At 43.6% G+C, this 21787-nt stretch overlaps 2 protein-coding genes across 7 annotated transcripts in view; one reads left to right on the top strand and one right to left on the bottom strand.

Annotated features, from left to right (window-relative positions):
- The first annotated feature begins 1916 nt into the window (after positions 1-1916).
- wdr47a (WD repeat domain 47a) lies at positions 1917-13624 on the top strand. Of its 3 annotated transcripts, none has more exons than XM_080861932.1 (17): positions 1917-2102; positions 3250-3419; positions 3777-3860; positions 4013-4097; positions 5498-5629; positions 5739-5915; positions 6002-6513; positions 6651-6768; positions 8450-8631; positions 10156-10401; positions 10495-10558; positions 10973-11130; positions 11500-11669; positions 11758-11928; positions 12029-12160; positions 12318-12536; positions 13292-13624. In XM_080861932.1, the coding sequence occupies exons 2-17, from the start codon at positions 3262-3264 to the stop codon at positions 13432-13434; spliced, it is 2751 nt and encodes a 916-aa protein (XP_080718058.1). In that variant the 5' UTR covers positions 1917-2102; positions 3250-3261; the 3' UTR covers positions 13435-13624. The 3 variants fall into 3 exon arrangements, with proteins under 3 accessions (XP_080718058.1, XP_080718057.1, XP_080718059.1); XM_080861931.1 differs by having other exon boundaries at positions 1917-2118; XM_080861933.1 differs by lacking the exon at positions 1917-2102 and adding an exon at positions 2189-2349.
- Positions 13625-14908: 1284 nt separating this feature from the next.
- The window catches only part of gpsm2 (G protein signaling modulator 2), an 11867-nt gene continuing 4988 nt past the window's right edge, over positions 14909-21787 (bottom strand). For 2 of the 4 annotated variants that reach the window (XM_080861936.1, XM_080861937.1), the window contains 13 exons: positions 19296-19517; positions 19072-19207; positions 18818-18957; positions 18552-18675; positions 18321-18436; positions 17834-17989; positions 17626-17734; positions 17346-17475; positions 17177-17253; positions 16872-17060; positions 16589-16748; positions 16311-16501; positions 14909-15928 (listed from right to left, as the gene is read on the bottom strand). In XM_080861936.1, the coding sequence (XP_080718062.1) occupies positions 15752-15928; positions 16311-16501; positions 16589-16748; positions 16872-17060; positions 17177-17253; positions 17346-17475; positions 17626-17734; positions 17834-17989; positions 18321-18436; positions 18552-18675; positions 18818-18957; positions 19072-19207; positions 19296-19517 (1927 nt within the window). In that variant the 3' untranslated portion in view covers positions 14909-15751. Of the gene's footprint in view, positions 15929-16310; positions 16749-16871; positions 17061-17176; positions 17254-17345; positions 17476-17625; positions 17735-17833; positions 17990-18320; positions 18437-18551; positions 18676-18817; positions 18958-19071; positions 19208-19295; positions 19518-21787 lie in introns of all 4 variants that reach the window. The other 2 variants (XM_080861934.1, XM_080861935.1) reach the window with 1 other exon arrangement.

Genomic DNA, 21787 nt, shown 5'->3' with positions numbered 1-21787 from the left:
AAAAGAATGCACTGCTTTGAAAACAAAACAAAATCCATTGGCAGCCAATTGTTTTGCTCTAGTTTGTGCAAAGAATTCGGTAGTACTGGTGGACCCGCTAACTCTGGTACGCTTGGGCAAATCCCAATTCAGCTTCATTGTTCTGGGCTTTGAGCACAGGTCTCACTAAAGGATGTTGAGCCCTCAAAGCTAATGTTTCTGACATTTTGCTCAGAAACATGCACGACTAGTCTGCACGAAGTACTCATTCTAGTACTGCTGCGCTGTTGATGCCCTTATATGGCCCTGTCCACTCTCCCTGTGTGTAATGGTCCACCTCATGGTTTCTCCTGCATCTTTGAGGAGCTGAATAAGCTGCATTTATTATCTTAGCCAGCAGTAGCATGGAAACTATCAAAAAGCAAAAGTAGAGAAAAATCCTTCAGGATAGATAAAGAGAAAAGGAAATATCTGTGGCCAGCACCTGCAAATCCATTCTCTTTTTGGGGGATGTCTTGTTATAACTTTCATTTGCACCAAAGCAGGTGAAATTCACAATTCACAGCAGATTCATAATGGTTTATGCTTCCTAACTGGATAGATCGATATCTCTGAAGTATACCTGTCTTGATGCAGGGCCTTCCTGCAATATTTGGATGGACTTTGTATTTACAGCATGCAATAAAAGAAAGAAGAAGACCGACCAATCTTGCAGGACAAACAGGCCAACATACATTAAAGGTACAATACAGAGAATTAATAGTAATTATATACAGTAAAACGTGGAATCAGTCTTCTTCTTCTTCAACCTTTATGTTTGTGAACTTACCTGGAATCTGAATCAGTGAGGCTTTTTAACAGATAGACCTCAGAAAGTGAAAGTCAACAATATCAGATGTACTTTACCTTCCACCGGTTCCCCTAAGGTTCGTGTCTCCACTTTTATTTATTCTTTATACAAATGAGAGTCAGAACCTCGATCAGGACTGACATATAATCAAATTTGCAGACGACTCAGTGGTCATCTCTCTGCTTCATGATGCAGATTGTGACCCAGTTGTAGATGAATCTCAAGCATGGTGTGGACAGTCCCTTCTAAACATTTAATGTGTTTAAAATGAAGGAAATAGTTACTGATTTTAGATAAGTTGGAGAAGAGGTTGGAGCATATAGTTAAATTGTGTAGCAAAGTGGCAGGTACTGAAGCTAAATGATCCTGACCTCATGTACAGAGGGAGGGTGACCCTTAAGGCAGAAAGGATTTGGGGTGATGGCACACATCCTTTGTTTCAGAGTATCAGCTGTTATCTTCAGGGAGGAGGCATTTTTTCCCTCAGTGCAGAAAAAAATCGATTTAAATTCTCATTTGTTCCTACGACTATTACGTTTTTTAATTATGTGATTTGTGGTTTTTTGGCTTTATACTTTATGTGTGTTATTTATGCTGCTGACTACAAATCAAATGTCCCCCTCGGGGATAATAAAGCTTGTCTTGATCTTGAAAGCCATCTCAACCTGCACTGCATGTCATGCATGTTGCACAAACAGACCACCAGAGGACCTCAAACACATCATCTTAATGCAGATGCTGTTAATTTCCGCCTTAACTGAAGTAATTAATTTAATTAATAGATTGATTTCTTTTTTTAAAATTATTATCTTTTTTTATAGATAGATACGTCCCGTATACTAAAGGGGTCACACATGGTTTATTTATTCTTTTTCCTTTAAATATGTGTCTTTACGTTCAAGAAGGCAACAATAAAAAAGCCTCACTGTATGCACACCTTCCCTTCACAAAATGCCATTATCTCTATAATACACTGTTTAATGCTGCTGATTGTGTGAAGTTTGGCTGTTTGCTGGGTGGGTGGATGGATGGATGGATGGATGGGTGGGTGGAGGCGGTGCCCCTGCAGGCAGCAGACAGGCAGGCAGGCTGGGCAACAAACAGACCGCAGAGAAACATCCAGCAAGGAGGGGACACCGTCAGAGACCAGGAGGAGGAGGGAGGGACCGACAGACACCGAAACAAACGGCGCTGACAATACCGCACCGGTACCGTCGTGACAGCGGCTGTGGGCAACACGGAGCGGCGTTGAGGGCCAGCGTTTTCATCCCCTGTATGTTCAGAAACAGGTGAGGGTAATGGCAGCACGGCGGAGGGTTACTGTGGTCGGTGGGGACGCTGTCAGTGAGCACCCCGCCCGCCCAGCTAACTAGCGGATGATGCCTCTCTCCCCTCGGCCTGGCTGAAGCTAGTCAGCCAGTGAAATTAGTCAGCTTTGTATGAGCTCTGTCACTAACTAGCTGTTTGATGGTTTTGCCATAATCCGGAGGCTGGATCCAGGACCTATATAAAGCTAACAAGTAGCCTAAGCTTCTTATGCTGTTTGACTTGTGGCTTAGTGCCAGTGTTATTAGCTAGCCATCTCTCAGGCTAGCTTAGCGGTACTGCAGTGCGTGCGTGTGTTTGTGTGCCTGGCTGTGATTATCTGGAGTTTTATAAATGAAATCTCTCCGATCTCGACGACAGACAGCCATCAGTACACCAGAGGCTACATAGTATCACGACAGTCATATAACGTGCTGTTTTCTCCAGTGTAAACACAACCTCTGAGGCGGCACCTTAATGTTTTGACTTCAAACCTCTGTTTTGCCTGGCTTGTATGTTTTAGCGTGTTTAACACATTTACACAGACTGGCACACAATGACCTCTGTTTTTTTTTTGTTTGTTTGTTTTTTTTGGAAGACTTAATGCAAACCTGTAATCTCAGTCTTAAAATCTACTTTTTACAAGCTTCTGCATTTGTTTTGCCTGCTAAAAAAGGCCCTAAATTAGTTTCATGTTTCATCCTGAAGTCACGGTGCCTGGCGATGCATTAAAACTAATCCTACTATTTTATCCTCAGGAGGTGGACAGTGTTACCCAGAATCCAGTTAATATAATATCCAAAGCAGTGAGATTTGTTCTTTTCAAAGAGAATGAATCTTCTTCTTTTGCCTGCTCCCTTTAGCAGCTCCTCTTCCTCCATCTCATCCTGTCGCCACCATCCTCCTCTATCACGCCTACTCTGCATGTCCTCAGTTACTATATCCATGACTACACTACATCCTGTAGTTTTCCTCCTTTGTCCGATATAGCCACGATCCCTCCTCTGCATATGTCCAAACCATCTCAGCCTTGCCTCTAACTTTGTCCATGGTTTTCACTCCCAACATTTTTTTAATCATTTGTGTTTTGCTTTTTTTCATCCTGTAACTGGCAGCCCGTCGTCACAATGACAGCAGAGGAAACCATAAATGTGAAGGAGGTGGAGATCATCAAGGTGATCCTGGACTTTCTCAACTCCAGGAAGCTGCACATCAGCATGCTCGCTCTGGAGAAAGAGAGCGGCGTCATCAACGGGCTCTACTCAGACGACATGCTCTTCCTCAGGTAAGTGAACTCAGTGGTCACTCTGTACAGACTAGATACAGGTGTGTAAGAATTACTGTGAAGTAGGAGCAATGGGAAACTGTTCCAGTCAGTCCAGTAAGTTTAGTGTTTCTGATGGCATCTTCTATGGTGAGGATAGTGTAACACTGCACCTCCACACTGGATGTTTGAGTGCTGCTTTGGAAGTAAGCCAGTCTGCTGAATCTGAGTATTAAAATACATTTTAGTGGTTCACCAAATAGTGTCAAGTTTCTGTTATACGCTGTCATTTTGTTGTAGTAAACACAAGATATTCAAAAAACCCTTATGTTACCGTGAGTCTTCTCATTCATAGGTCACATAAATATTTTGTTTCAGGCAACTGGTCCTCGACGGGCAGTGGGATGAGGTCCTGCAGTTCATTCAGCCTCTGGAGTGCATGGACAAGTTTGACAGAAAAAGGTGAGGCTTCCTATTCTTTTATTGCAGCTTTTCACATATTCAGTTCATTTTACCTATTTGACACTTTGTCGCTGATAACTAAAACAAACAGGCGATGTAATGTTTTCCTAAGTGTATGTAAAAATAGTAAAAGGACTGAATTTTGCCACCAGGTTTCGTTACATCATCCTCAAGCAGAAGTTTCTGGAGGCTCTGTGTGTGAATAACGCCATGTCTGCAGAAGACGAGCCACAGCACGTAAGTCAGAAAACTAAAGACTGTCATCAAAACCTGCCAAACAAAACCTGAATTTCCAACCTTTATAGCAGTCACGTGTTGTTAGGCTGTGAACAAGGTGGGCCACTGTCAAGATAAAAACAGGTAAAAACTGTTTGTAATGTGTATTGTTTGAAAAGGAAACCGTGGAAGTCTGCTTAAAAGCTCTCTGCTTATAAGTGGGTGGGTTATGTGTGTGGGTCTGTGTTTAATGGTGGCAGCACTGACATTTAAGGAGTGACTGATGGCCACACTGCGGTCAGAAGTTATCTGGATTAAGCTCTTTATTTGCTCCTTTGATGAAGTTGTTTGCTGTTGTGGATAAAACACTTAACAAAGATCATCTGTCCACCTGTGACAGCTGATTATGACTGTTTTCTCCCTCCTTGTTCTGGATCGCGTACACCAGTAGGACAGCGTTAGGAACAAGGATCAGGAACACATACTTTATAGGCTAATGCTACGGTGGTACAGTGGTTAGCACTGTTGCCCCCCAGCAAGAACGTTCGGGGTTTGACTTCGCCGGCCGGGGGCTTTCTATGTGGCGTTTGCATGTTCTCCCTGTGGTTGTGTGGGTACCTCGGCTTCCTCCGACATCATGTTTGGTTAATAGGTCGTAGTTACAAATGAGAGCATGAATGGTGGTCTGTCTCGATGTGTTAACCCTGCGATGGACTGGCAGCCTGTCCAGTGAGTACCCCACGTTTTGCCCAGTGACAGCTGGATTGGGTAAAAGGAAAATAGATGGCTGGATTTCTTGGTAATAGATGGGTTATTACATGTACCAGACCAAAAGAGTCCAGACATATTTAACTTTCAGAGCCTTTTTAAATGTTTTGCAGAAATAATATGTACATAATAAAATATTCACATTGTCATAAACTCCCCTGCTGAGGCTATAAAAGATTCATATGAGAGATGATTCTAATTTCTCTGTTAGTCCTAATTGCTAATAATTTGAAGTCAGACACACACTATTTTGTATAATCAGACAACCAGACTTGCATGAAAACTCCATCTATCCTCTCAAATTAGACTAGCTGTGAGTCTGCTGTAACATGATGTAGTTGTGGATGCTGCCTGTGATGCTTTGTCGGAGCCATCGTGTCCTGTTAAACTGGATTAGCTCACACTTCTTTGGACATCTGTGCATATCGTGTACTAGTGAGCATGCTCACAGTTAATATTGTAGCTGGGGGTGTGTATTACTTGTGTAACGGGCCTGATTGTGTGCTGGTGGTGATTTTTCAGCGCGTGGCAGTGCGAGAGGGCAAAAACCAAAACAATAGTGTGCTCTTTGAGAGAAGATTGATTCTGTTTTTTAGAGGAATCGTCTCCTTGATCATCTGTTACATAAAAATATATATTTCATGTGTTTTCAGCTGGAGTTCACCATGCAGGAAGCTGTCAAATGCCTCCACGCCCTGGAGGAGTTCTGTCCGTCTAAAGACGACTACAGCAAGCTGTGTCTGCTCCTCACACTCCCTCGCCTCACAAATCATGCTGAGTTCAAGGCACGCAGTCTGCTGTTACAGAATAAGACTTGCATAATATCGAAGCAGCAGGAGGAAACTGTCTATGTATTTTCTTTTGTGTCTCATTTCTCTGTTGGCGTCCCCTCAGGACTGGAACCCGAGCACGGCCAGAGTTCAGTGTTTCGAGGAGGCCTGCACCATGGTGGCCGAGTTCATCCCCGCAGACAGGAAGCTGAGTGAGGCTGGATTCAAGGCCAGCAGGGATCGACTATTTCAGCTGCTTCTCAAGGGAGTCCTCTATGAGTGCTGTGTCGAGTTCTGCCAGGTGTGAAACGCTAAAATTTAACGTAAAGACTGCGGCCTGAGTGAGTTTGTGCCTCTAACCGGTCTTTCTCGGACGCTTATGTGCAGAGCAAAGCGACGGGCGAGGAGATCACAGAGAGCGAGGTCCTCCTGGGCGTCGACATGCTGTGCGGTAACGGCTGCGACGACCTGGACCTGTCGCTGCTCTCCTGGATGCAGAACCTCGCCCAGACCGTCTTCTCCTGCGCCTTCGAACAGAAGCAGCTCAACATCCACATAGACCGCTTGGTCAAGCCTGCTAAGACTGGCTACTCTGATCTCCTCACCCCGCTCATCAGCAAACTGTCGCCATACCCCTCCTCCCCCCTTCGCCGCCCGCAGTCCGCTGACACCTACATGTCGCGCTCCTTGAACCCAGCGCTGGACGGGCTGTCCTACGGGCTCTCCGGCCAGGATAAGCGAGCGAGCGCCGGGGAAATAGCGCCGGGTAAAGGGGTCTCTCCGATGTCCCACTCGTTTGCCAACTTTCACTACCCGGGAGCAGGAGGGCAGAGCTTGAGCAGGAGTCTCATGATGGAGAGCTCCGACTGCCACAGCATCTTTGAGGAATCCCCTGAAACGTAAGAGCTTAGATTTGGAGCTTAAACAGATTTCCTGTCTCTAAATCTTTTCCTAGAGATACAAAAAGGGAGCAAGATCCATTATTGATGTTGATTTATTTGATTGATTTTCTGGGGTTTGTGTTTTCTCGGTGAAGGTCGAGGACAGACACACCTGTGGATAAGATGATGGGCTCAGCTGGAGCCCAGAACACGCGTCCTGCCTCAGCTCCGGGCGAAGACGCTCCGTCAGCTGGTTCTGCTGACAGGAATGAGGTAAACATCAGCGACTTTTGCTTTTTGAACTGGTTAGGCCTGTTGCATGCGAACACATTTCCAAACAAGTGCTGTGTTTTATTAAGCTTCCCTAATTGTTTTCTTTCGTTAATGGGTGTTGCCTACAGTACCAGTTCCGATTAGTCTGTATTTGGTATTTTAGTCTTTCTTCACTTCTGATTGGCAGCCCAGGTTTTGTTATCTAGTGTGGATGAGAGTGCATTAAGGAAATCGTACATACACATTTGTATTATGCTTTCTAAAGTCATCACTAGCTATTTAAACATTAATAATATGCTCTGTAACGATTGCTTTGTGTAACCAATGAGGCTGGTGGATCCAGGTCATGATCCGGGGTCAGTGGGGACATGTGGCTCGAGAGCCTAGGAGCACAGCCACAAAAATGATTCATCAGTGCCCTCGTGTTGCCCGTAAACACATCGTGAACACAGTATCTGTGTCTGTCTGTCACATGGTTTCTATTCTGGGGCCTCTTGTGCAGCTCAGTGTGAAGCTGGTGCTTTCCTCTGCCTTCCCCGTCACCTTGGAGACACACAAAGAGGCCAGAAACAGAAGCAGACTTTGGGACCTCTGTGATCTCACAGTCACGTCCCTGCCCTCTCTTCCTCTCTGTTCTCTGTCCCTTTTCCAAGCTGGCGCGATGCCAGCGTCTCTGTCCTCCCCCCCAACACCCGGTAGGTCTGTTCCCATCAGATTGCGAGGACAGGAAGCAGAGGACAGAGGGGGGAAATGATCTGTCCTCAGCTCCCTGTCTGACCCCTCCTTCCTCCGCTGATACCTGAACTGGCGCGGAGCAGGGGTCACATGATCACACTTCTGCCTTTGAGCAGTGTTGAAGCTGCCTGGTGTGGCTTGGTTTGTGCAGCTTTTTCTTTTAAAGCGTTACATTAGAACAGTTTGCATTGTTTCTGCGTGAGTTTGGATGTCCACTGTAGAGATGCATTATGTTGAATATAATGGAAAGTACATGTCAAAAAAAGTAATTTGTTTTTGGCTGATATTTCGACCCGGTTACTAGTTTTTAGATCAAACTGCTCTCAACAAGTTTTGTGATTTCATTTTTTTCTTGAAAGTTTTTTTTTCTTTTACTCCTCAGCTGTTAAAGGCTGCTGGTGTATTATTGTCACCTTACTGGGCGGGGGGCGTAATCACCCAAGTTTGTGAATACGGTAACTCAAGGATGAGGCGACCTAGGATCTTCAGATTCATACCCTAGAATCTCAGTGACCTTTTCAGTCAGAGGTCATGATTTCTGGAGCGCATCGCTGCATAGTCTTCACAAATTCAGTGTACTTGAGAAGGCAGACATCTGTGACATCAGCTGATCTACAAAACTGTGCAATTCACAGTGAAACAATCTGAATGGAAATCTGATTTCACATTGAACTGAACCTTTAAAATGAATGAAGCAGTAGAAGAAAGTCACGGTTGATGAGTAGCTTCATCAAAGCCACCATCATCCTGTAAACTTCATTATGGTGATCCTCTGCGACGGCAGGCCGGGTCAGGTCTGGTGGAAACACATTTTGATTTCATGGTTAGTTGCAACACCATGTTTTACAGGTTATCCCTTCAATTGTGTGCAACATGATGCAGCTCAATAAAAAGAAAGGTATAAATAATGTGCTTCTAATATTAAATATTTATGCTTCATTCCCAGCTTCGTGACTCAACAGAGAAGTATGAGGAGTTTTATCGCCAGCGCCTCCGCGTGCAGCAGCACCTGGAGCAGAAGCAGCAGCAGAGGCAGATGTACCAGCAGATGTTGCTGGAGGGAGGGGTCCAGCAGGAGCCCCCGCCCAGCGACATGCAGCACAGCCTCACAGAGAAGTTCCTCAACAGGTACGAACGCAGCGAACGAAATGACTTAAATGCTCTTTGCAAGATGAGGAATGTGCGTTCTCTGTTTGCACATTCAGCCAGAGGTGTGGTTCACACAAAGAAACAAAAGCAGGCGCATAGACATGGACGGGTGGCGTCTACTTCAGCACTATAATCATGCTGTTTACAAGATCTTTTATTTGTTGAAGCTCATCCTTTCATTCACATAAACTTTCTTATTCTAAAGTCCCGTCCTGCTTTTTTGTATCAAGTCAGCTGAGTCAGCTAAACTGCTGACTCAGCCTCCGCAGGTAACGGCCTGATTTTCAGGGCTTCCTGTTGGGTTTTTGGATATTCAGGCCAAGACTTCCTGTTTAGTCTGCCGGCCATTGTTTTCAAATGTGGATAAAGTGATAAAAGTTAATAAAGCAGATTCTCCATTAAGCATTAGTCAAGTTTGAATTTGAGCAAATGCAGTCTGCCTTTAGCTCGACTTTATGCCTGCACATGACCAAAACCTTCAAATGTTATCGGTCATTAGAGCCTAACAGATGATAAATGGAAACCAGAAAGCTTCCAATACTAAAAATTTTGCTTGCTTGCAGATTCTTCTTATTCATATACAGATATCTGTCTGTAGACTGCATAACCAAAGCATTTTAAAAACTGAATTCTTGTTATTTCTTGTTATATGCAGTTGATTTATTCATTTAATCTCATCCAGCAGCTATATATATAGCCCTGCAGATGTTTCACTGTAAACACGTGAAGGGTTGGGTTGTACCAACAGTGCAATGCAGTAGCTTAAACTGGGGAGAATGGACCAGATCCCCAAAATGAGACTTCATCTCACAGTTCGGGGAAATATGGTACAGACAGCTGTTCAGTCGTATGGCGCACTTGTCATGGTAGTTGTGGGACAGCTTGCTGAAGTGAAGCCTGCATGACATTGACCGTCGTATAACAGCAGAGGAGCAGCTGTCAGAAAAGGTTAACATATTAAGGCTCTTAAAAACGACGAGTCCCATGTGGATTCGCTTGCATGGCACACCCCCTCCTGTCTATACTGCACCATCTGCTCTAATCAGCTACAACATAACACATGGGACCACCACCTCATGTGTGTTTGTGTTGTACACAATATTAGACACAGTTTCCTCTCAAAACTGCAGTAGCATTATGTTATATGTATATTTTTACTGTATGTTCTCTAACCACAAAACCACTTCAGTTAGCTTCAGCTCAGTGATTAAAAATGAGGTGACAAAATAGTTTTTTGTTTTTTTTTCTTCTAGCGGGACAAAAGCTCTTTGATTTGCCCTCAGAGACATCCTCCCCATCCTCCCCATCCTCCCCATCCTCCCTCTCCCAGTCTACGTAGCACTCTCCATTATTCACAAGGCTAGCTGTGAATAATTACATTAATATTTGAGTTTTCCTTTGTAGTTCTAACCAGGCTGTCGGCCTGCAGGTACAAGTCTTTAGTAGAAAGAAGAAAACAAGTTGCCTCTTTGGAGACAGAACTCGTGTGTTTGGTTGTTGCAGGTCCATCCAGAAGCTGGAAGAGCTCAACGTGGGGATGGAGAATTTGGGAGAAGAGGTAAAATCTCTGACGCAGCAGTGTAATGGCAACGGGAACACGCCCGCCTCCGAGGACAATAACAACCCTCCGTCTGTAACCCCCGAGCAGAGCCGGACCCAAGGGGGAGGGGTGCTCAGCAGCACCCCGCAACGCACCGTAGGGGGTCGGCCTGTGCCGCCTCCAAATGAGTCCCCTGTCGCCACAATGAGGTTTGTGAGTTTGCTTTTGTTTGTTTTTGTTTTTTAAACCTGCTTGTTGAATTACTGGCCCCTGTTTTTTGTTTGTTTGTTTGTTTTTTACAGTGGGCAAAAACCAAAAGGAGGCCAACAAGGTGACTCTCCAGGCTCTTTATCCCGAATTAAAGAGGTAGGGACGGACACACACACACACACACACACACACACACACACACACACACACACACACACACACACACACACACACACGGTGACAGCAGAATGACAGCCGTCATTAGAAATAACAGTTATGACAGACCTGGTGTTAATAATCAGTTTCAGGTTGTTACTCAGGTGTTACCCTTAGTTTAGCTCTGACCTTGTGTGGTGTGATTTTAAAGTTCAGCACATTCTCTGTTGTTTACATTGTACTTTAAAATGATCCAGTGTAATGCTAATTTGGCTAAGCGGATTATAACAGTTTTATCTGAATGGCAGTGATGTCACAGCAGTATGCATGTCATAGGGTAGAGAAGATCAGATGAGATTACGGTGCTGTAATCTCATTGCTAATGTGTGTTTTTCGTATATGGCGTGTTTTCAGGGTGACAAACCAAAAAGCCTGTTTGTACCGGTGCATTCTTTGGAAGACACTCAGGCTATTCGAGCCGTTGCCTTTCACCCGTCTGGAGCGCTGTACGCTGTGGGCTCCAACTCCAAAACGTTACGCGTGTGCGCTTATCCAGAGACGCTCGACACGAGGTAACAAAAATCAAAAAAGTGAATGTTAAATGTTAACAGATGTTCTCTTTTCCATTTTTTTTTGTTTAGTATGATCCATCACATCTCTGTTAAAACCCATCTTTTTGTTTCTGATCCTTTAAAATATGAGTGAAAAGTAGACTTTTTAGTACCTTTTAATGACCATATAACAGCCAGCAACTAGATGTGCAATACACATTTTTCCCTAGCGACTGGTGGTTGCCATGTGGTCACTGATCTGTCAGTTAGCTTATAAACCTCTCTTCCATATTAGTTAAAGTTAGTGTGTAAATAGTTGGAAAGTTCAAACCAGTAACTGTTTATTTTCATCTCTGCATACAGTAGCTGACCACCTTTTCCTCTCCTCAGTGGTTCAAGTCCAACAAAGCAGCCGGTGGTTCGCTTTAAGAGGAACAAACACCACAAAGGGTCCATCTACTGTGTGGCCTGGAGCCACTGTGGGCAGCTGCTGGCTACAGGCTCCAATGACAAATATGTCAAAGTGCTGCCTTTCAGCGCAGAAACGTGCAACGCCACAGGTAAGTGTCCTCAGCGTGAATGTGTGGTGGTCGTCCCGTTTGTGGCATTGCCAGTGTTCTCATTTTTGTTTATTTTTGTGCATCCTAGGCCCAGACCTGGAGTTTAGTATGCATGACGGTACCATAAGAGACCTGGCCTTCATGGAGGGGCCTGAAAGTGGAGGAGCCATCTTGATCAGTGCCGGGGCCGGAGACTGTAACATCTACACCACAGACTGCCAGAGAGGACAGGGTCTGCACGCCCTCAGTGGACATACAGGTAACTGCTCCATCCCTCCATCTGTCCAGCACAAATCAAAGTGGAAGTCAGAGAGAGTAAGGATGATGCTGAAAGTGGACAATGTGTAATCTCTCTTCAGGACACATCCTGTCTCTGTACACGTGGGGAGGCTGGATGATCGCTTCCGGCTCTCAAGATAAGACGGTGCGTTTCTGGGACCTCAGAGTGCCCAGCTGTGTGCGGGTAGTGGGAACTGCTTTCCATGGCTCAGGTTTGGCTCGCATCATGTGTTTCACCTCTTAATATAGCAAGTGTTTGGGAATTGTGAGCCAAGATACCAGAAATAGTAAATGTTATCATTGGTTCTGTTGTTCTCGATTTGAAAATAATGACAGTTCATACAACTACACCCCTTCTTTACTACACAGGGAGTCCTGTTGCCTCAGTCGCAGTTGATCCTAGTGGCCGTCTCCTAGCAACAGGACAGGAAGATAGCGCATGCATGCTGTATGACATCAGAGGAGGACGCATCGTCCAGGTGTACCGGCCGCACACCAGTGACGTTCGGTCCGTTAGGTTTTCCCCTGGAGCGCACTACCTGCTCACTGGTTCCTATGACACAAAGGTTGTGGTCACCAACCTCCAAGGTATGTCTACCTTCAGAGCGCATACAGTGGTTGCATCTGGATATGATGTGGTGTAGCTACAATAGTTAAAACATCTGTAACAGCACTTAATTCAATAGAATCACTTCAAACAAAGTTTAAAAATGTTTCATTAAAAAGCCACTCTTGTTTGATCACTAACATCTGGGGAAAAAAACAATCTTTTGAGTCTTAATAATCAGAAGTAATTGTAATAATAATAATTATAATGATGATGATAAGTATGCCTGTTTTATAGAAGGTTTCCCCACCTCCTTAAATAAAATATAAATTAAAAGGATGATTGTGAGATTGGCTCCAGGTCTGCCACTAGAGTTACATCATAGGTGCATCACATTTGGACGTGTCCAAGTTTTAACCATTGAGCTGTAGATTCGAGGTGAAGTTGGAAGAATTTGGAGGTAATACTCCTTTATCATTATTCCATTCATTTTGTGCAATGTCCCAACATTAAACAACCCAGAGCAGGATGCTACCACCAGCATGTTTGACAGCTGGTACAGTGTTCTTAGGGTTGAACGCCTCCAAATATACTGCACCTCTTGTCACTGTGGCCAAATAACAATCTTTGTCTCGTGTGACGGTAAAGAGTTTGGTTTGTCCATGTGGGCAGCTAGTTAAGATGTCGCAGATCCTTTAACACCACATATTAAAAGATTTAAGAGTGTATGTATATATTTGAGGCCACATGTTAGCGCGTGTCTGATGGTTTTCTGCCTCCTCCTCCGTCTCTCTAGGTGACCTGACCAAACAGCTGCCTCTGACCGTGGTGGGAGAACACGGTGACAAAGTGATCCAGTGCCGATGGCACACACAAGACCTGTCCTTCCTCTCATCCTCTGCTGATCGCACTGTCACACTTTGGACACACAATCCATAACACACACACACTTGTATGCGCACACACACACACACACACACACATACACACAGAGCCAGTTGTTTCTATCTGACACATTCCCCTAAAATATTACTGCTCCTCTGCATTGTAAACACTGACCCACCCTTACACACACACACACACACACACACACACACACACACACACACACACTCATAGGTACACAAACTGGTGAACAAGCCTTTCCCTCCTGTCTGTAGTAAAGCAAATGGGACTCACACCTGGGACACATCAAAAGCACACTTGTTGCATGTTCTCCTTTCTTGATCACCACACTGAGGAGTAAAACTGCAGGATTCTTCGTCGTTCTTCGTCCTGTAATTCGCCCTGCGTTTTTGCTCTCTGCTCACACCAATCAGTTGCTGCATGTCCTTTTTCCTAAAGGGATGAGTAGGAGAGACAGGACAGGAGTGCTTTGTTCATGATGGTGCCTTCCTTGAGTTCTCAGTTTCCATAACAAAAAACAAAAAATCAAAAAATGGTCCTTTTTTTAATATCAAATTTTGTTAAGTCATTTTGAGAATCATACATTCCTCTTTTTGCATATCATTATTTTTTACAGCTGGTGAGACGCTGCTATTGTTTAAGAAAGACAAAAATTTGATGTAAAATGTAGTTTTTCCAGTGTTTCAGTGGTGAGCTTTTCCTCTCGGGAGGCCGAATCTATGGAAGTCAGGCTATCTCGTGCTTCCCCGTGGGGTGTCTAACATTACTGTATGCACTGTATTACTGCAGCTCCAACTGTGTAAACGAGCTAGTGTGTTTAAATTTAAAATCAGCGTTTGTTTTTTTGTTTTCTTTCTTTTTTTTTTGCGCTGAAGCTGTTCTGGTGTCTTTGCAGTGGCTTGCTCGTTACTATGTTAGTATCAAAGGGAAGTACAGCATGTGATTATTGGTTGGGCGCCCTTGCATACAGTTTGGATTTGGCTGTGTTCAAAAGCTTTGGCTTGTCTACTGCTGTGTGTGTGTAATGTCAGTAGATGGCAGTCTTTTCCCCAAACAAGGGTCTGACCGTATGCACAATGGATTCTGGATGGACGCACGGGTGTTTTGATATTTATTTAGAACCAGTGTTTGGGGCATATGCATATTATTTTATTTTTTATTTTAACCTGCGCACTTTGTCCTTTTAACATCGTCTTCTAATATTGACTTACTTGCAGAGATGCATATTTAAGTTTATATGTTAATGTATAGTATATATTATTTTAACAATGAAGGCCAAACTAATACGTACATAGATGTATTTATTTCAGTTGTGTTTATGTATGTACAGTTAGTTTGTTTTTGAAATGCTAGTGGCTCTTGTATTAAGCCTTGTTTTCAAAAGTGACAGATGAGTTCAAGCTAACTGAAGTCTGACTGCTGGTACTTTCAATAAAGTGTCTTTTACACAAACTCTGCATTTTGTGTTTTGCTTTTCTTCTTTGGATTAAATACTTGATGCTGAACATTTTCTTTCTTTTTTTTTTTTTTTTCTTAAGATTTTCAAATAAGTCACGATGGCTACATGAACAGACATGTTTTATTCCTCTGAACTCATAGTATTTAGTACAAAAGGGTAAGAGACACGGACTGTACATGGGTTAAATCCATACTTTATCAGTTTGCTCATAGTAGCTTTTGTAAGTGCCTCCTGTGCGACTTCAGGAACTTAACTCAAACAAAAACCTCATACAAACAGACACACACTCTTCTCAATGAGATTCATAAAGCACCATGGTCACTTTTTCATGAAAAGTTTCCACAGAAATCAGAACAGATCACACCTTCAAACATTTACATTTTACTTGCAACATGGCACAACTCAGAAACTCCATGAAATCACATCAAACAGACACGCACAAGACACGCACACTGCCATGTATGCCACATCTGTAAAGGGCTGTAATACATGAAAAGAGTGATTTAAAACACCACTATGAGTATACCTCTACTACTTCATAGCAGTGGGACGGCAGTTCATGGGACAAGAACAATAAATACAAACATACCTGCAGTGGTGTATTTAAAAATACACAGGGTGAAGTGAGAGTATGCAGCAGTACAGAATTATTAAAAACAATTATTAAAAAAACACTTTTGTCCCTGATGCTACTCTGAGTTCATCTTTGTACAAGCTGTGTGAAAAGTCCTTGTTAATCTGAGTTCCCCCGCCCCCCCATACTGTCAACTGCATACAGTGCTGATAATGCTATGTGTTGTCCTAAAGGACAAGGAAGTGATCACTGGTCCATCACGATACTGTCCACACCTTCATTAAACAAAAGACCTCACAGTCCCTTTAGTGCTTTGTTTAGTTGGAGCTTGGCCTAGATGCAGCGTTTGCAGCAGAAGGCAGGGTGACGCGTTGTTCGTCCATTCGTTTGGCCTGCGACCGCATGATGAGGCTGAAGAAGTCCTCATCTGGTACGGTGGGCCCTCGGACTGGAGGAGGGGGAGGAGCACACCGCTGGTCATCCAAACGGGAGCCCTGGAAGGAATACGGTGAAAGCAAAGAGTATGACTTTGATGTCTGAGTAACAGGATGTTTATAATCTTGTTTCTAACTTTTTTCTTTGTAATATACTTTGCTCCTTTGTGCAGCTGATCTCTTGCAAGGTAATAAGAATCCTGCCTCCTGACCTCTGGCTACAACAAACAGACATCACTCTTCTACTTATGTTACACCGGCTTCCTGTTACCTTCAGCATCCACTTCAAAAACACCATTCTTGTATAGGATGGATTCCACTGTTGGGACTCTTTAACTACACAATTATTTTAAATAGGAGCTAAAATATTTCTGTGTGCCCACCCAGCACTATATAAATGTGTATTAGCAAACTATTCAGTAAACTATGCTTTTTCTGTTACCTGGCACTTGACAAGCATATCAAAGAAGTCATCATCAGGCTCAGCGCTGTCAGCGTTGGCCATCAGGTGGCTGAGCACGGCCTGGTTGCTGTTTTGGTTGAGCCTGAGTCCTGGCAGGCTCCCCCCTGCTGCTGATGACTCCTCTAAGCGCCTGCCCTGAGCGCCTGACACATTGGCAGACTCTGACATGGCTACAAATGAAAATAAATAAGTACGCAAATTATAAATTATTTTAACAGTGGTTATATTTTTTGTGTGGGTGGATTGCATGGACCTACATTTCCTGATGGTCCTGGGAGGTGACTCTGGGCCGCTGTTTAGCGATAACCTGCTGCCTCGGTCCTGTATCGAACATCGCTGGTCATCCATGCGGTTGCTCTGGAATCGGCTCAGCAGGTCAAAGAAACCGTCGTCTCCGAGCATGTCGGGGCTGAGTCGCTGGAAAACAAAAACAAACAACTTGAAAAAAATAAATAAAAATAAAACAGCAAAAGTTGTTTGATCTTGAATACATGAGTGCTCTCTGAGTGATCTTCAAATGAATGCCCCAGGTCTGCGTACTTTTTGTGGTCCCTGTGCAGGTGGCTGACTGGTATCCAGGGTATTGCTGGTGTCCTGGAGGACCTTACTGGAGCCACCAGACTTGCACTTCTTCCCTCGCAGACGACCAACAAAGAAGAGCTTGGAGGAGCTCTTAGCCAGCGAGGGTTTGGACTGTTTGGTCAAGATGTCGCTGTTCCACTTTTGACCCTTCAGCACAGAAATGGATCACAATCATCACAAGTTCAATAGCAAAGGGTGATGTAACAAGAAGCCCTTCTTGTAGATGAGGTGTGAGCAGAGCACTACAGTGGAGCAGTTCTTACATTTACTTTGTCTGGAGTAAGCTTCACCAGCTCCAGGTTCTCCATGCTATGTCGTTTGCTCATCCTGGGCCTGGCTCCTGTAAAACAATAACAATGTTACGTAATCTACACATTCAAAGCATCTGAAATATTATAGCAAGGGGCATAGGGAAGGTCACACAGTTTTTACCGTGCAGGCTGTAGTCGATATCCTTATTTTCGGAAACAGTGGAGGTATTTGTGCTGTAGCTCAAACCCAAAAGTGTCTGGAGATCAGATACATTCATACGAGCTGTCAGCTCCCCGCTTCTGTCTCCAGTCTGAAAACAACAACAACAACAACAAAAAAACAGAAGGAACAAACCAACTTTTAATTTTACTGCTGAAGGATTTCTGTATCTGTTCTTAACAAGTTTGCTTTGAGTACTTCTGAAATGCTTTGCTGTGAAGATAGTATGAGCAGTGCATACCTCTCTGCAGATCTCCAGGTGTTTCTCAGCAAAGTGCATGGCTTGGTCATGGTTTCCCAGTGCAGTGTAGGCATTTCCAAGACTCCAGCACGCACGGCCCTCACCAATCCTACAGAATGAAACCATACATAAGCAAATACTATTTAACTGTGGCATACTGTAGTTACGTCAAAAGAAGCATCATAAAACCTTGTGTTTGCATCTGTACCTGTCATTGAGGTCTTGAGCTATGATGAGATGTTTGAGGTGATAGTCTATGGCTCTCTCATAGTCCTGCAGAAGTGTGTAGGTGTTGCCGAGACTGTAGCAGGCCTGAGCTTCCACGGCTCGGTCCTTTAACTGCCTCGCCAACTGCAGTGTCTTCCTAACAAGCAATCAGACAAGATGCTTCAAACAATGCACACTGGCTTTATGTTTTCTTCATACAATACAGGCCTGCTTTCCCAGAAGGAGCTCATAGGAACATAATATAATGCATAAATACAATGATAGAATTTTAGATATTGCCACTATTGTGTAAGGAAAAGAGTCTAAAAATGTTACAGTTATTTGATAATTCAATTTCCTCTTTTTTGGGGGAGACAATCATGGTGACAATGTAGGATCAAGTGATTAAGGATCCAGTCACACATGCCTAGAGACCAAATGCGGCCAACAACAACAAACATTAATACACATATGTAGGTGTGGCTTACTTGTAATGTTCAGCTGCCACTTCAAATTCCCCCAAAAAGATATACGCATTCCCCAAGTTGCAGCAAGCCCGCCTCTCTGCTGATCGATCCCCAAACTCCTTAGCAATGAGCAAACGCTGAAACAGAAACACTGAATTTTAACATTGTATTTAAAAAGGCGTAATAAGTAACTTACTAAAAGAAAACATCATCATGGATGCTTGTGAACTCCTTACCAAAAGACACCCTCACCTGTTCATGAGAAGCTACAGCTTTGCGAAAGTTTCCCAGCAGGTAGTGTGTGTTGCCAAGGTTGCCATAAGTTCGACCCTGAGCAGCTCGATCTCCAAGCTCCTTCACTATCGCCAAGTTTGCCCTGACAATGCATATGCAATCAAACGGTCAGCCAGCAGCTCACTTTGTAATACACTGGATACTTGACACAACAGTCAAAGTAACAGAACTTGTTATTTCTAATGTTAAATGACTCTGATTAAATCACACGCTCTCCTTCTTACTCATAGTACTCTGCTGCTTTCCTCAGTGCCATCATGACATCTTCTGGGAAATCTCCGGGCTCAGCTCCGCTCCAGCAGATACTTTTGCCTTTGGCATGGTACACATTCCCAAAATTATAGAGTGCCCTCGCTTGCCCCACCTAACCGGAAACACGAGTGGTGAAGATCACTTTCTTCTGAAACTCTCAAATACATGAATACAAATATCTGACTTTTATTCTTTATTGCTTATTTTCTCGAATACGTTGCCTCACCTTGTCATTCATGTCTCTGGCTATGTCCAAGTGCCTCTGACAGCAAACCACAGCCTCATCGAACCGACCCAGCACCTTCAATGTGTTGCCGAGGTTACCGCTGGCTTTGGCCTCTCCGACCAGGTCGCCAATTGTCCTGAACAAGACACGTCACGCTGTTAATAAATAAACATTGTGCTGCACTCAGCAGGGCCTTTTACAGAGCTGTTTCTCATGTGTCCAACCTCGTCAAGGTGAGATCGTGCCGGTGGAACTCCAAGGCCTTGGCATAGTCTTGCAGGTGGAAGTAGGCATTTCCAAGCTGGCTGTAGATGGCACTGAGCACCTGGAGGTCCTCTGTGCCCACTTGGATGGCAGCTTCAAAAAAGGAGACGCCTGCTTTGTAGTCACCCACCTTACAGAGGCGCTCACCCTCCAGCGCCAGCTCCAGGCAGGACACCTCCATCCTAAAGAAGAGAGGAGCACAGTCTGGACTTCTCTTCTTCAAAAACATAAACTCTAAAATCTCCTCGTCCTCTAATCGACAGCCAAATGGCTCCGTCCACGACTGAAAAACAAAACGTCCTTCGAAGCAAAGGCTTTCAGCAAGTAGGAATGTTTAGCCACTTCCTTCCATCTACAGAAAACAATAGAGCGTGTTTATTATAGTAGATCTCACATCCTTTTGACCTACCCCAGAAAGCAAAACAGGTTCCTTTTCCAATCAGCTGAACCAAAACTGAACCTTTGATATTCAGTATTTGTAATGTTTGCTGCTGTTGCTTTAGAACTTTAAACACCTTATAACCGATCATTTAAAAGATCTTTGCTGGCAAAGATTAAAAAAAACATCTTAAATTTCCTAAAATATTGCTTGTGAAAGCAAAATGTTTGATTCCCAGCAACCAACACTGGACATCTGTATACTTCTTCAAAAGAAATAAAATCAAAACACCCAATAAATTTGTTTTTGAAGTACAGCAAATACATGAATGTCTGTAACAAACACTCATGGGGTTTAAATGTTTTAAGCCAGATGAAAAGAGTGTCAGTCAGTGGCTGTGAAGGCAAATTTAGTGGCATATTTGTGCTTAGCAAAAACTGTCAGATAAACCAACTTTGTTTTTCAGGAAACTGTACTGTTAGTGACATAATGGCTTAACAAAAAAATCTATTCAGTTTGTATAACAAGATTTCCTCCTGTAACCACCCTATGGTTATCTGAAAGCTCGCAAAAACAGACCCAGAAATGACGCAAAAACACCAAACAGCTTGTCTCACCATCCAGCTAGGCTATAATTTGAGAACAAAGGCAAACATGGTGTAAGAACAATAAAGTTCAATAGAGCTCAGCGCAGCGGCCTTAGGCCTTATATTAAAGAGCTTACTTTGTGTTTACTGCCACGTTAACACTATCATTTAACACTCTAGCTGAGGCAAATGCTAGCCTACCTGCTGGCTTTTTGTGTCTTACAACAACAGCAGCAGCACATGGAACATCTGAGAGGCATCTACTGAGGTATCCACTGGAAAAACCTCCAGGCTGCAGCTCCTTCTCTTTCTCCGAAGCATGGAGAGATTACCTTAGACCAACTTCGAGTTGAAAAGATTTTTTTTCTCTTTTAAATACAAAAATGCCCTAAAAACTAAACTGCATTCGTCCTAGGTAATATCAAAACCATAATTCATCTGACGTCACAGAGATAATTTAGCATCACGCACTGGAAAACCTTCAAGGAGACGCGTGTGATGTTGTCACAGCATTAACTTCCAATGCCTGCCAGCAAGGAAACTGCTCTATCAGCGTTTTCTCGGCTAATCTGCTTGTCTTTCGTCCAAGCCCCGCTCTCCTGGTGACCTGGTCACCTGAGATTACGGCTGTAGAGTATGCACCTGAGAGATTACAAAGCCGGTGAGTGCTGTACAGATTGATTAGATCTGTCAGACAAACAGAGTCTGTAGCGACGTGTAATGGAATTAGGGATGCACTGATGAACGGGTGAAATTCTGCGCTGATACCAGTGTTTAAAATAACTATTTCACCACTACCAAGTAAAAATGTTTATTTTGTTTTTGATATCTATTCCCCTTTATGTTCCAAGCACACAAATAATTCATTATGACAAATAAAATCTGTATCTGCACAATGTCTTATTTGCTGATTAGCCAATGGCAGTCAAACAAAGCTGTTTGTTCGATATATATTTGTGCACCTCTAGGTGGAATAAATTTACTGATGTCAACAATCTAGCCAGTATTGTAAAAATAATCCACCCTCTTACCAAACACACGCCTAAGCTATCTAAATAAAATGGACACGCATGTGGACATAAACACAGGGAGCAATGATGAATATTTCAGGGCTTGTTTAAATATTGAAGCTGGCGGGCGCAGGTCTTTATGTGGTTGGCAGGTCACATCTGCTACCCGAGTGCTTTACCTGGCAATGTAAGGACAGCTGCAAGATGCTCCCCCCTTTTTTTTTTAAAGAAAACTTACCTGCCTTAGTCAACAAAGTCCCAGACCACAGTGTGAAATGATTCCTCCAGTCTATCATTTAACTTTAGCTTCAATACTAAACATAGCGTCACTTCTTCAACTGGGTACGTGAAACATCTTACATTACAAATATTTCAATGACTATAAATAGCATTGCTCCTCTTAGGCATCAACAAAACACTTCACCAACACTCCATCTGAAACTAGAGACTGGGAAAGCAATCACACTTTCTACACT

This window comes from Rhamphochromis sp. 'chilingali', assembly GCF_963969265.1.
Source record: "Rhamphochromis sp. 'chilingali' genome assembly, chromosome: 16".
NCBI lineage: Eukaryota > Metazoa > Chordata > Actinopteri > Cichliformes > Cichlidae > Rhamphochromis > Rhamphochromis sp. 'chilingali'.
This window is presented reverse-complemented; position numbering and strand designations above follow the sequence as displayed.

Excerpts from the sequence above, each read along its gene's own strand:
- wdr47a (XM_080861932.1), top strand. The coding sequence starts at position 3,262 with ATGACAGCAGAGGAAACCATAAATGTGAAGGAGGTGGAGATCATCAAG. Across the intron at positions 4,098-5,497 it reads CAGAAGACGAGCCACAGCAC|CTGGAGTTCACCATGCAGGA; the intron begins GTAAGTCAGAAA and ends ATGTGTTTTCAG. Across the intron at positions 10,402-10,494 it reads TCCCCTGTCGCCACAATGAG|TGGGCAAAAACCAAAAGGAG; the intron begins GTTTGTGAGTTT and ends TGTTTTTTACAG.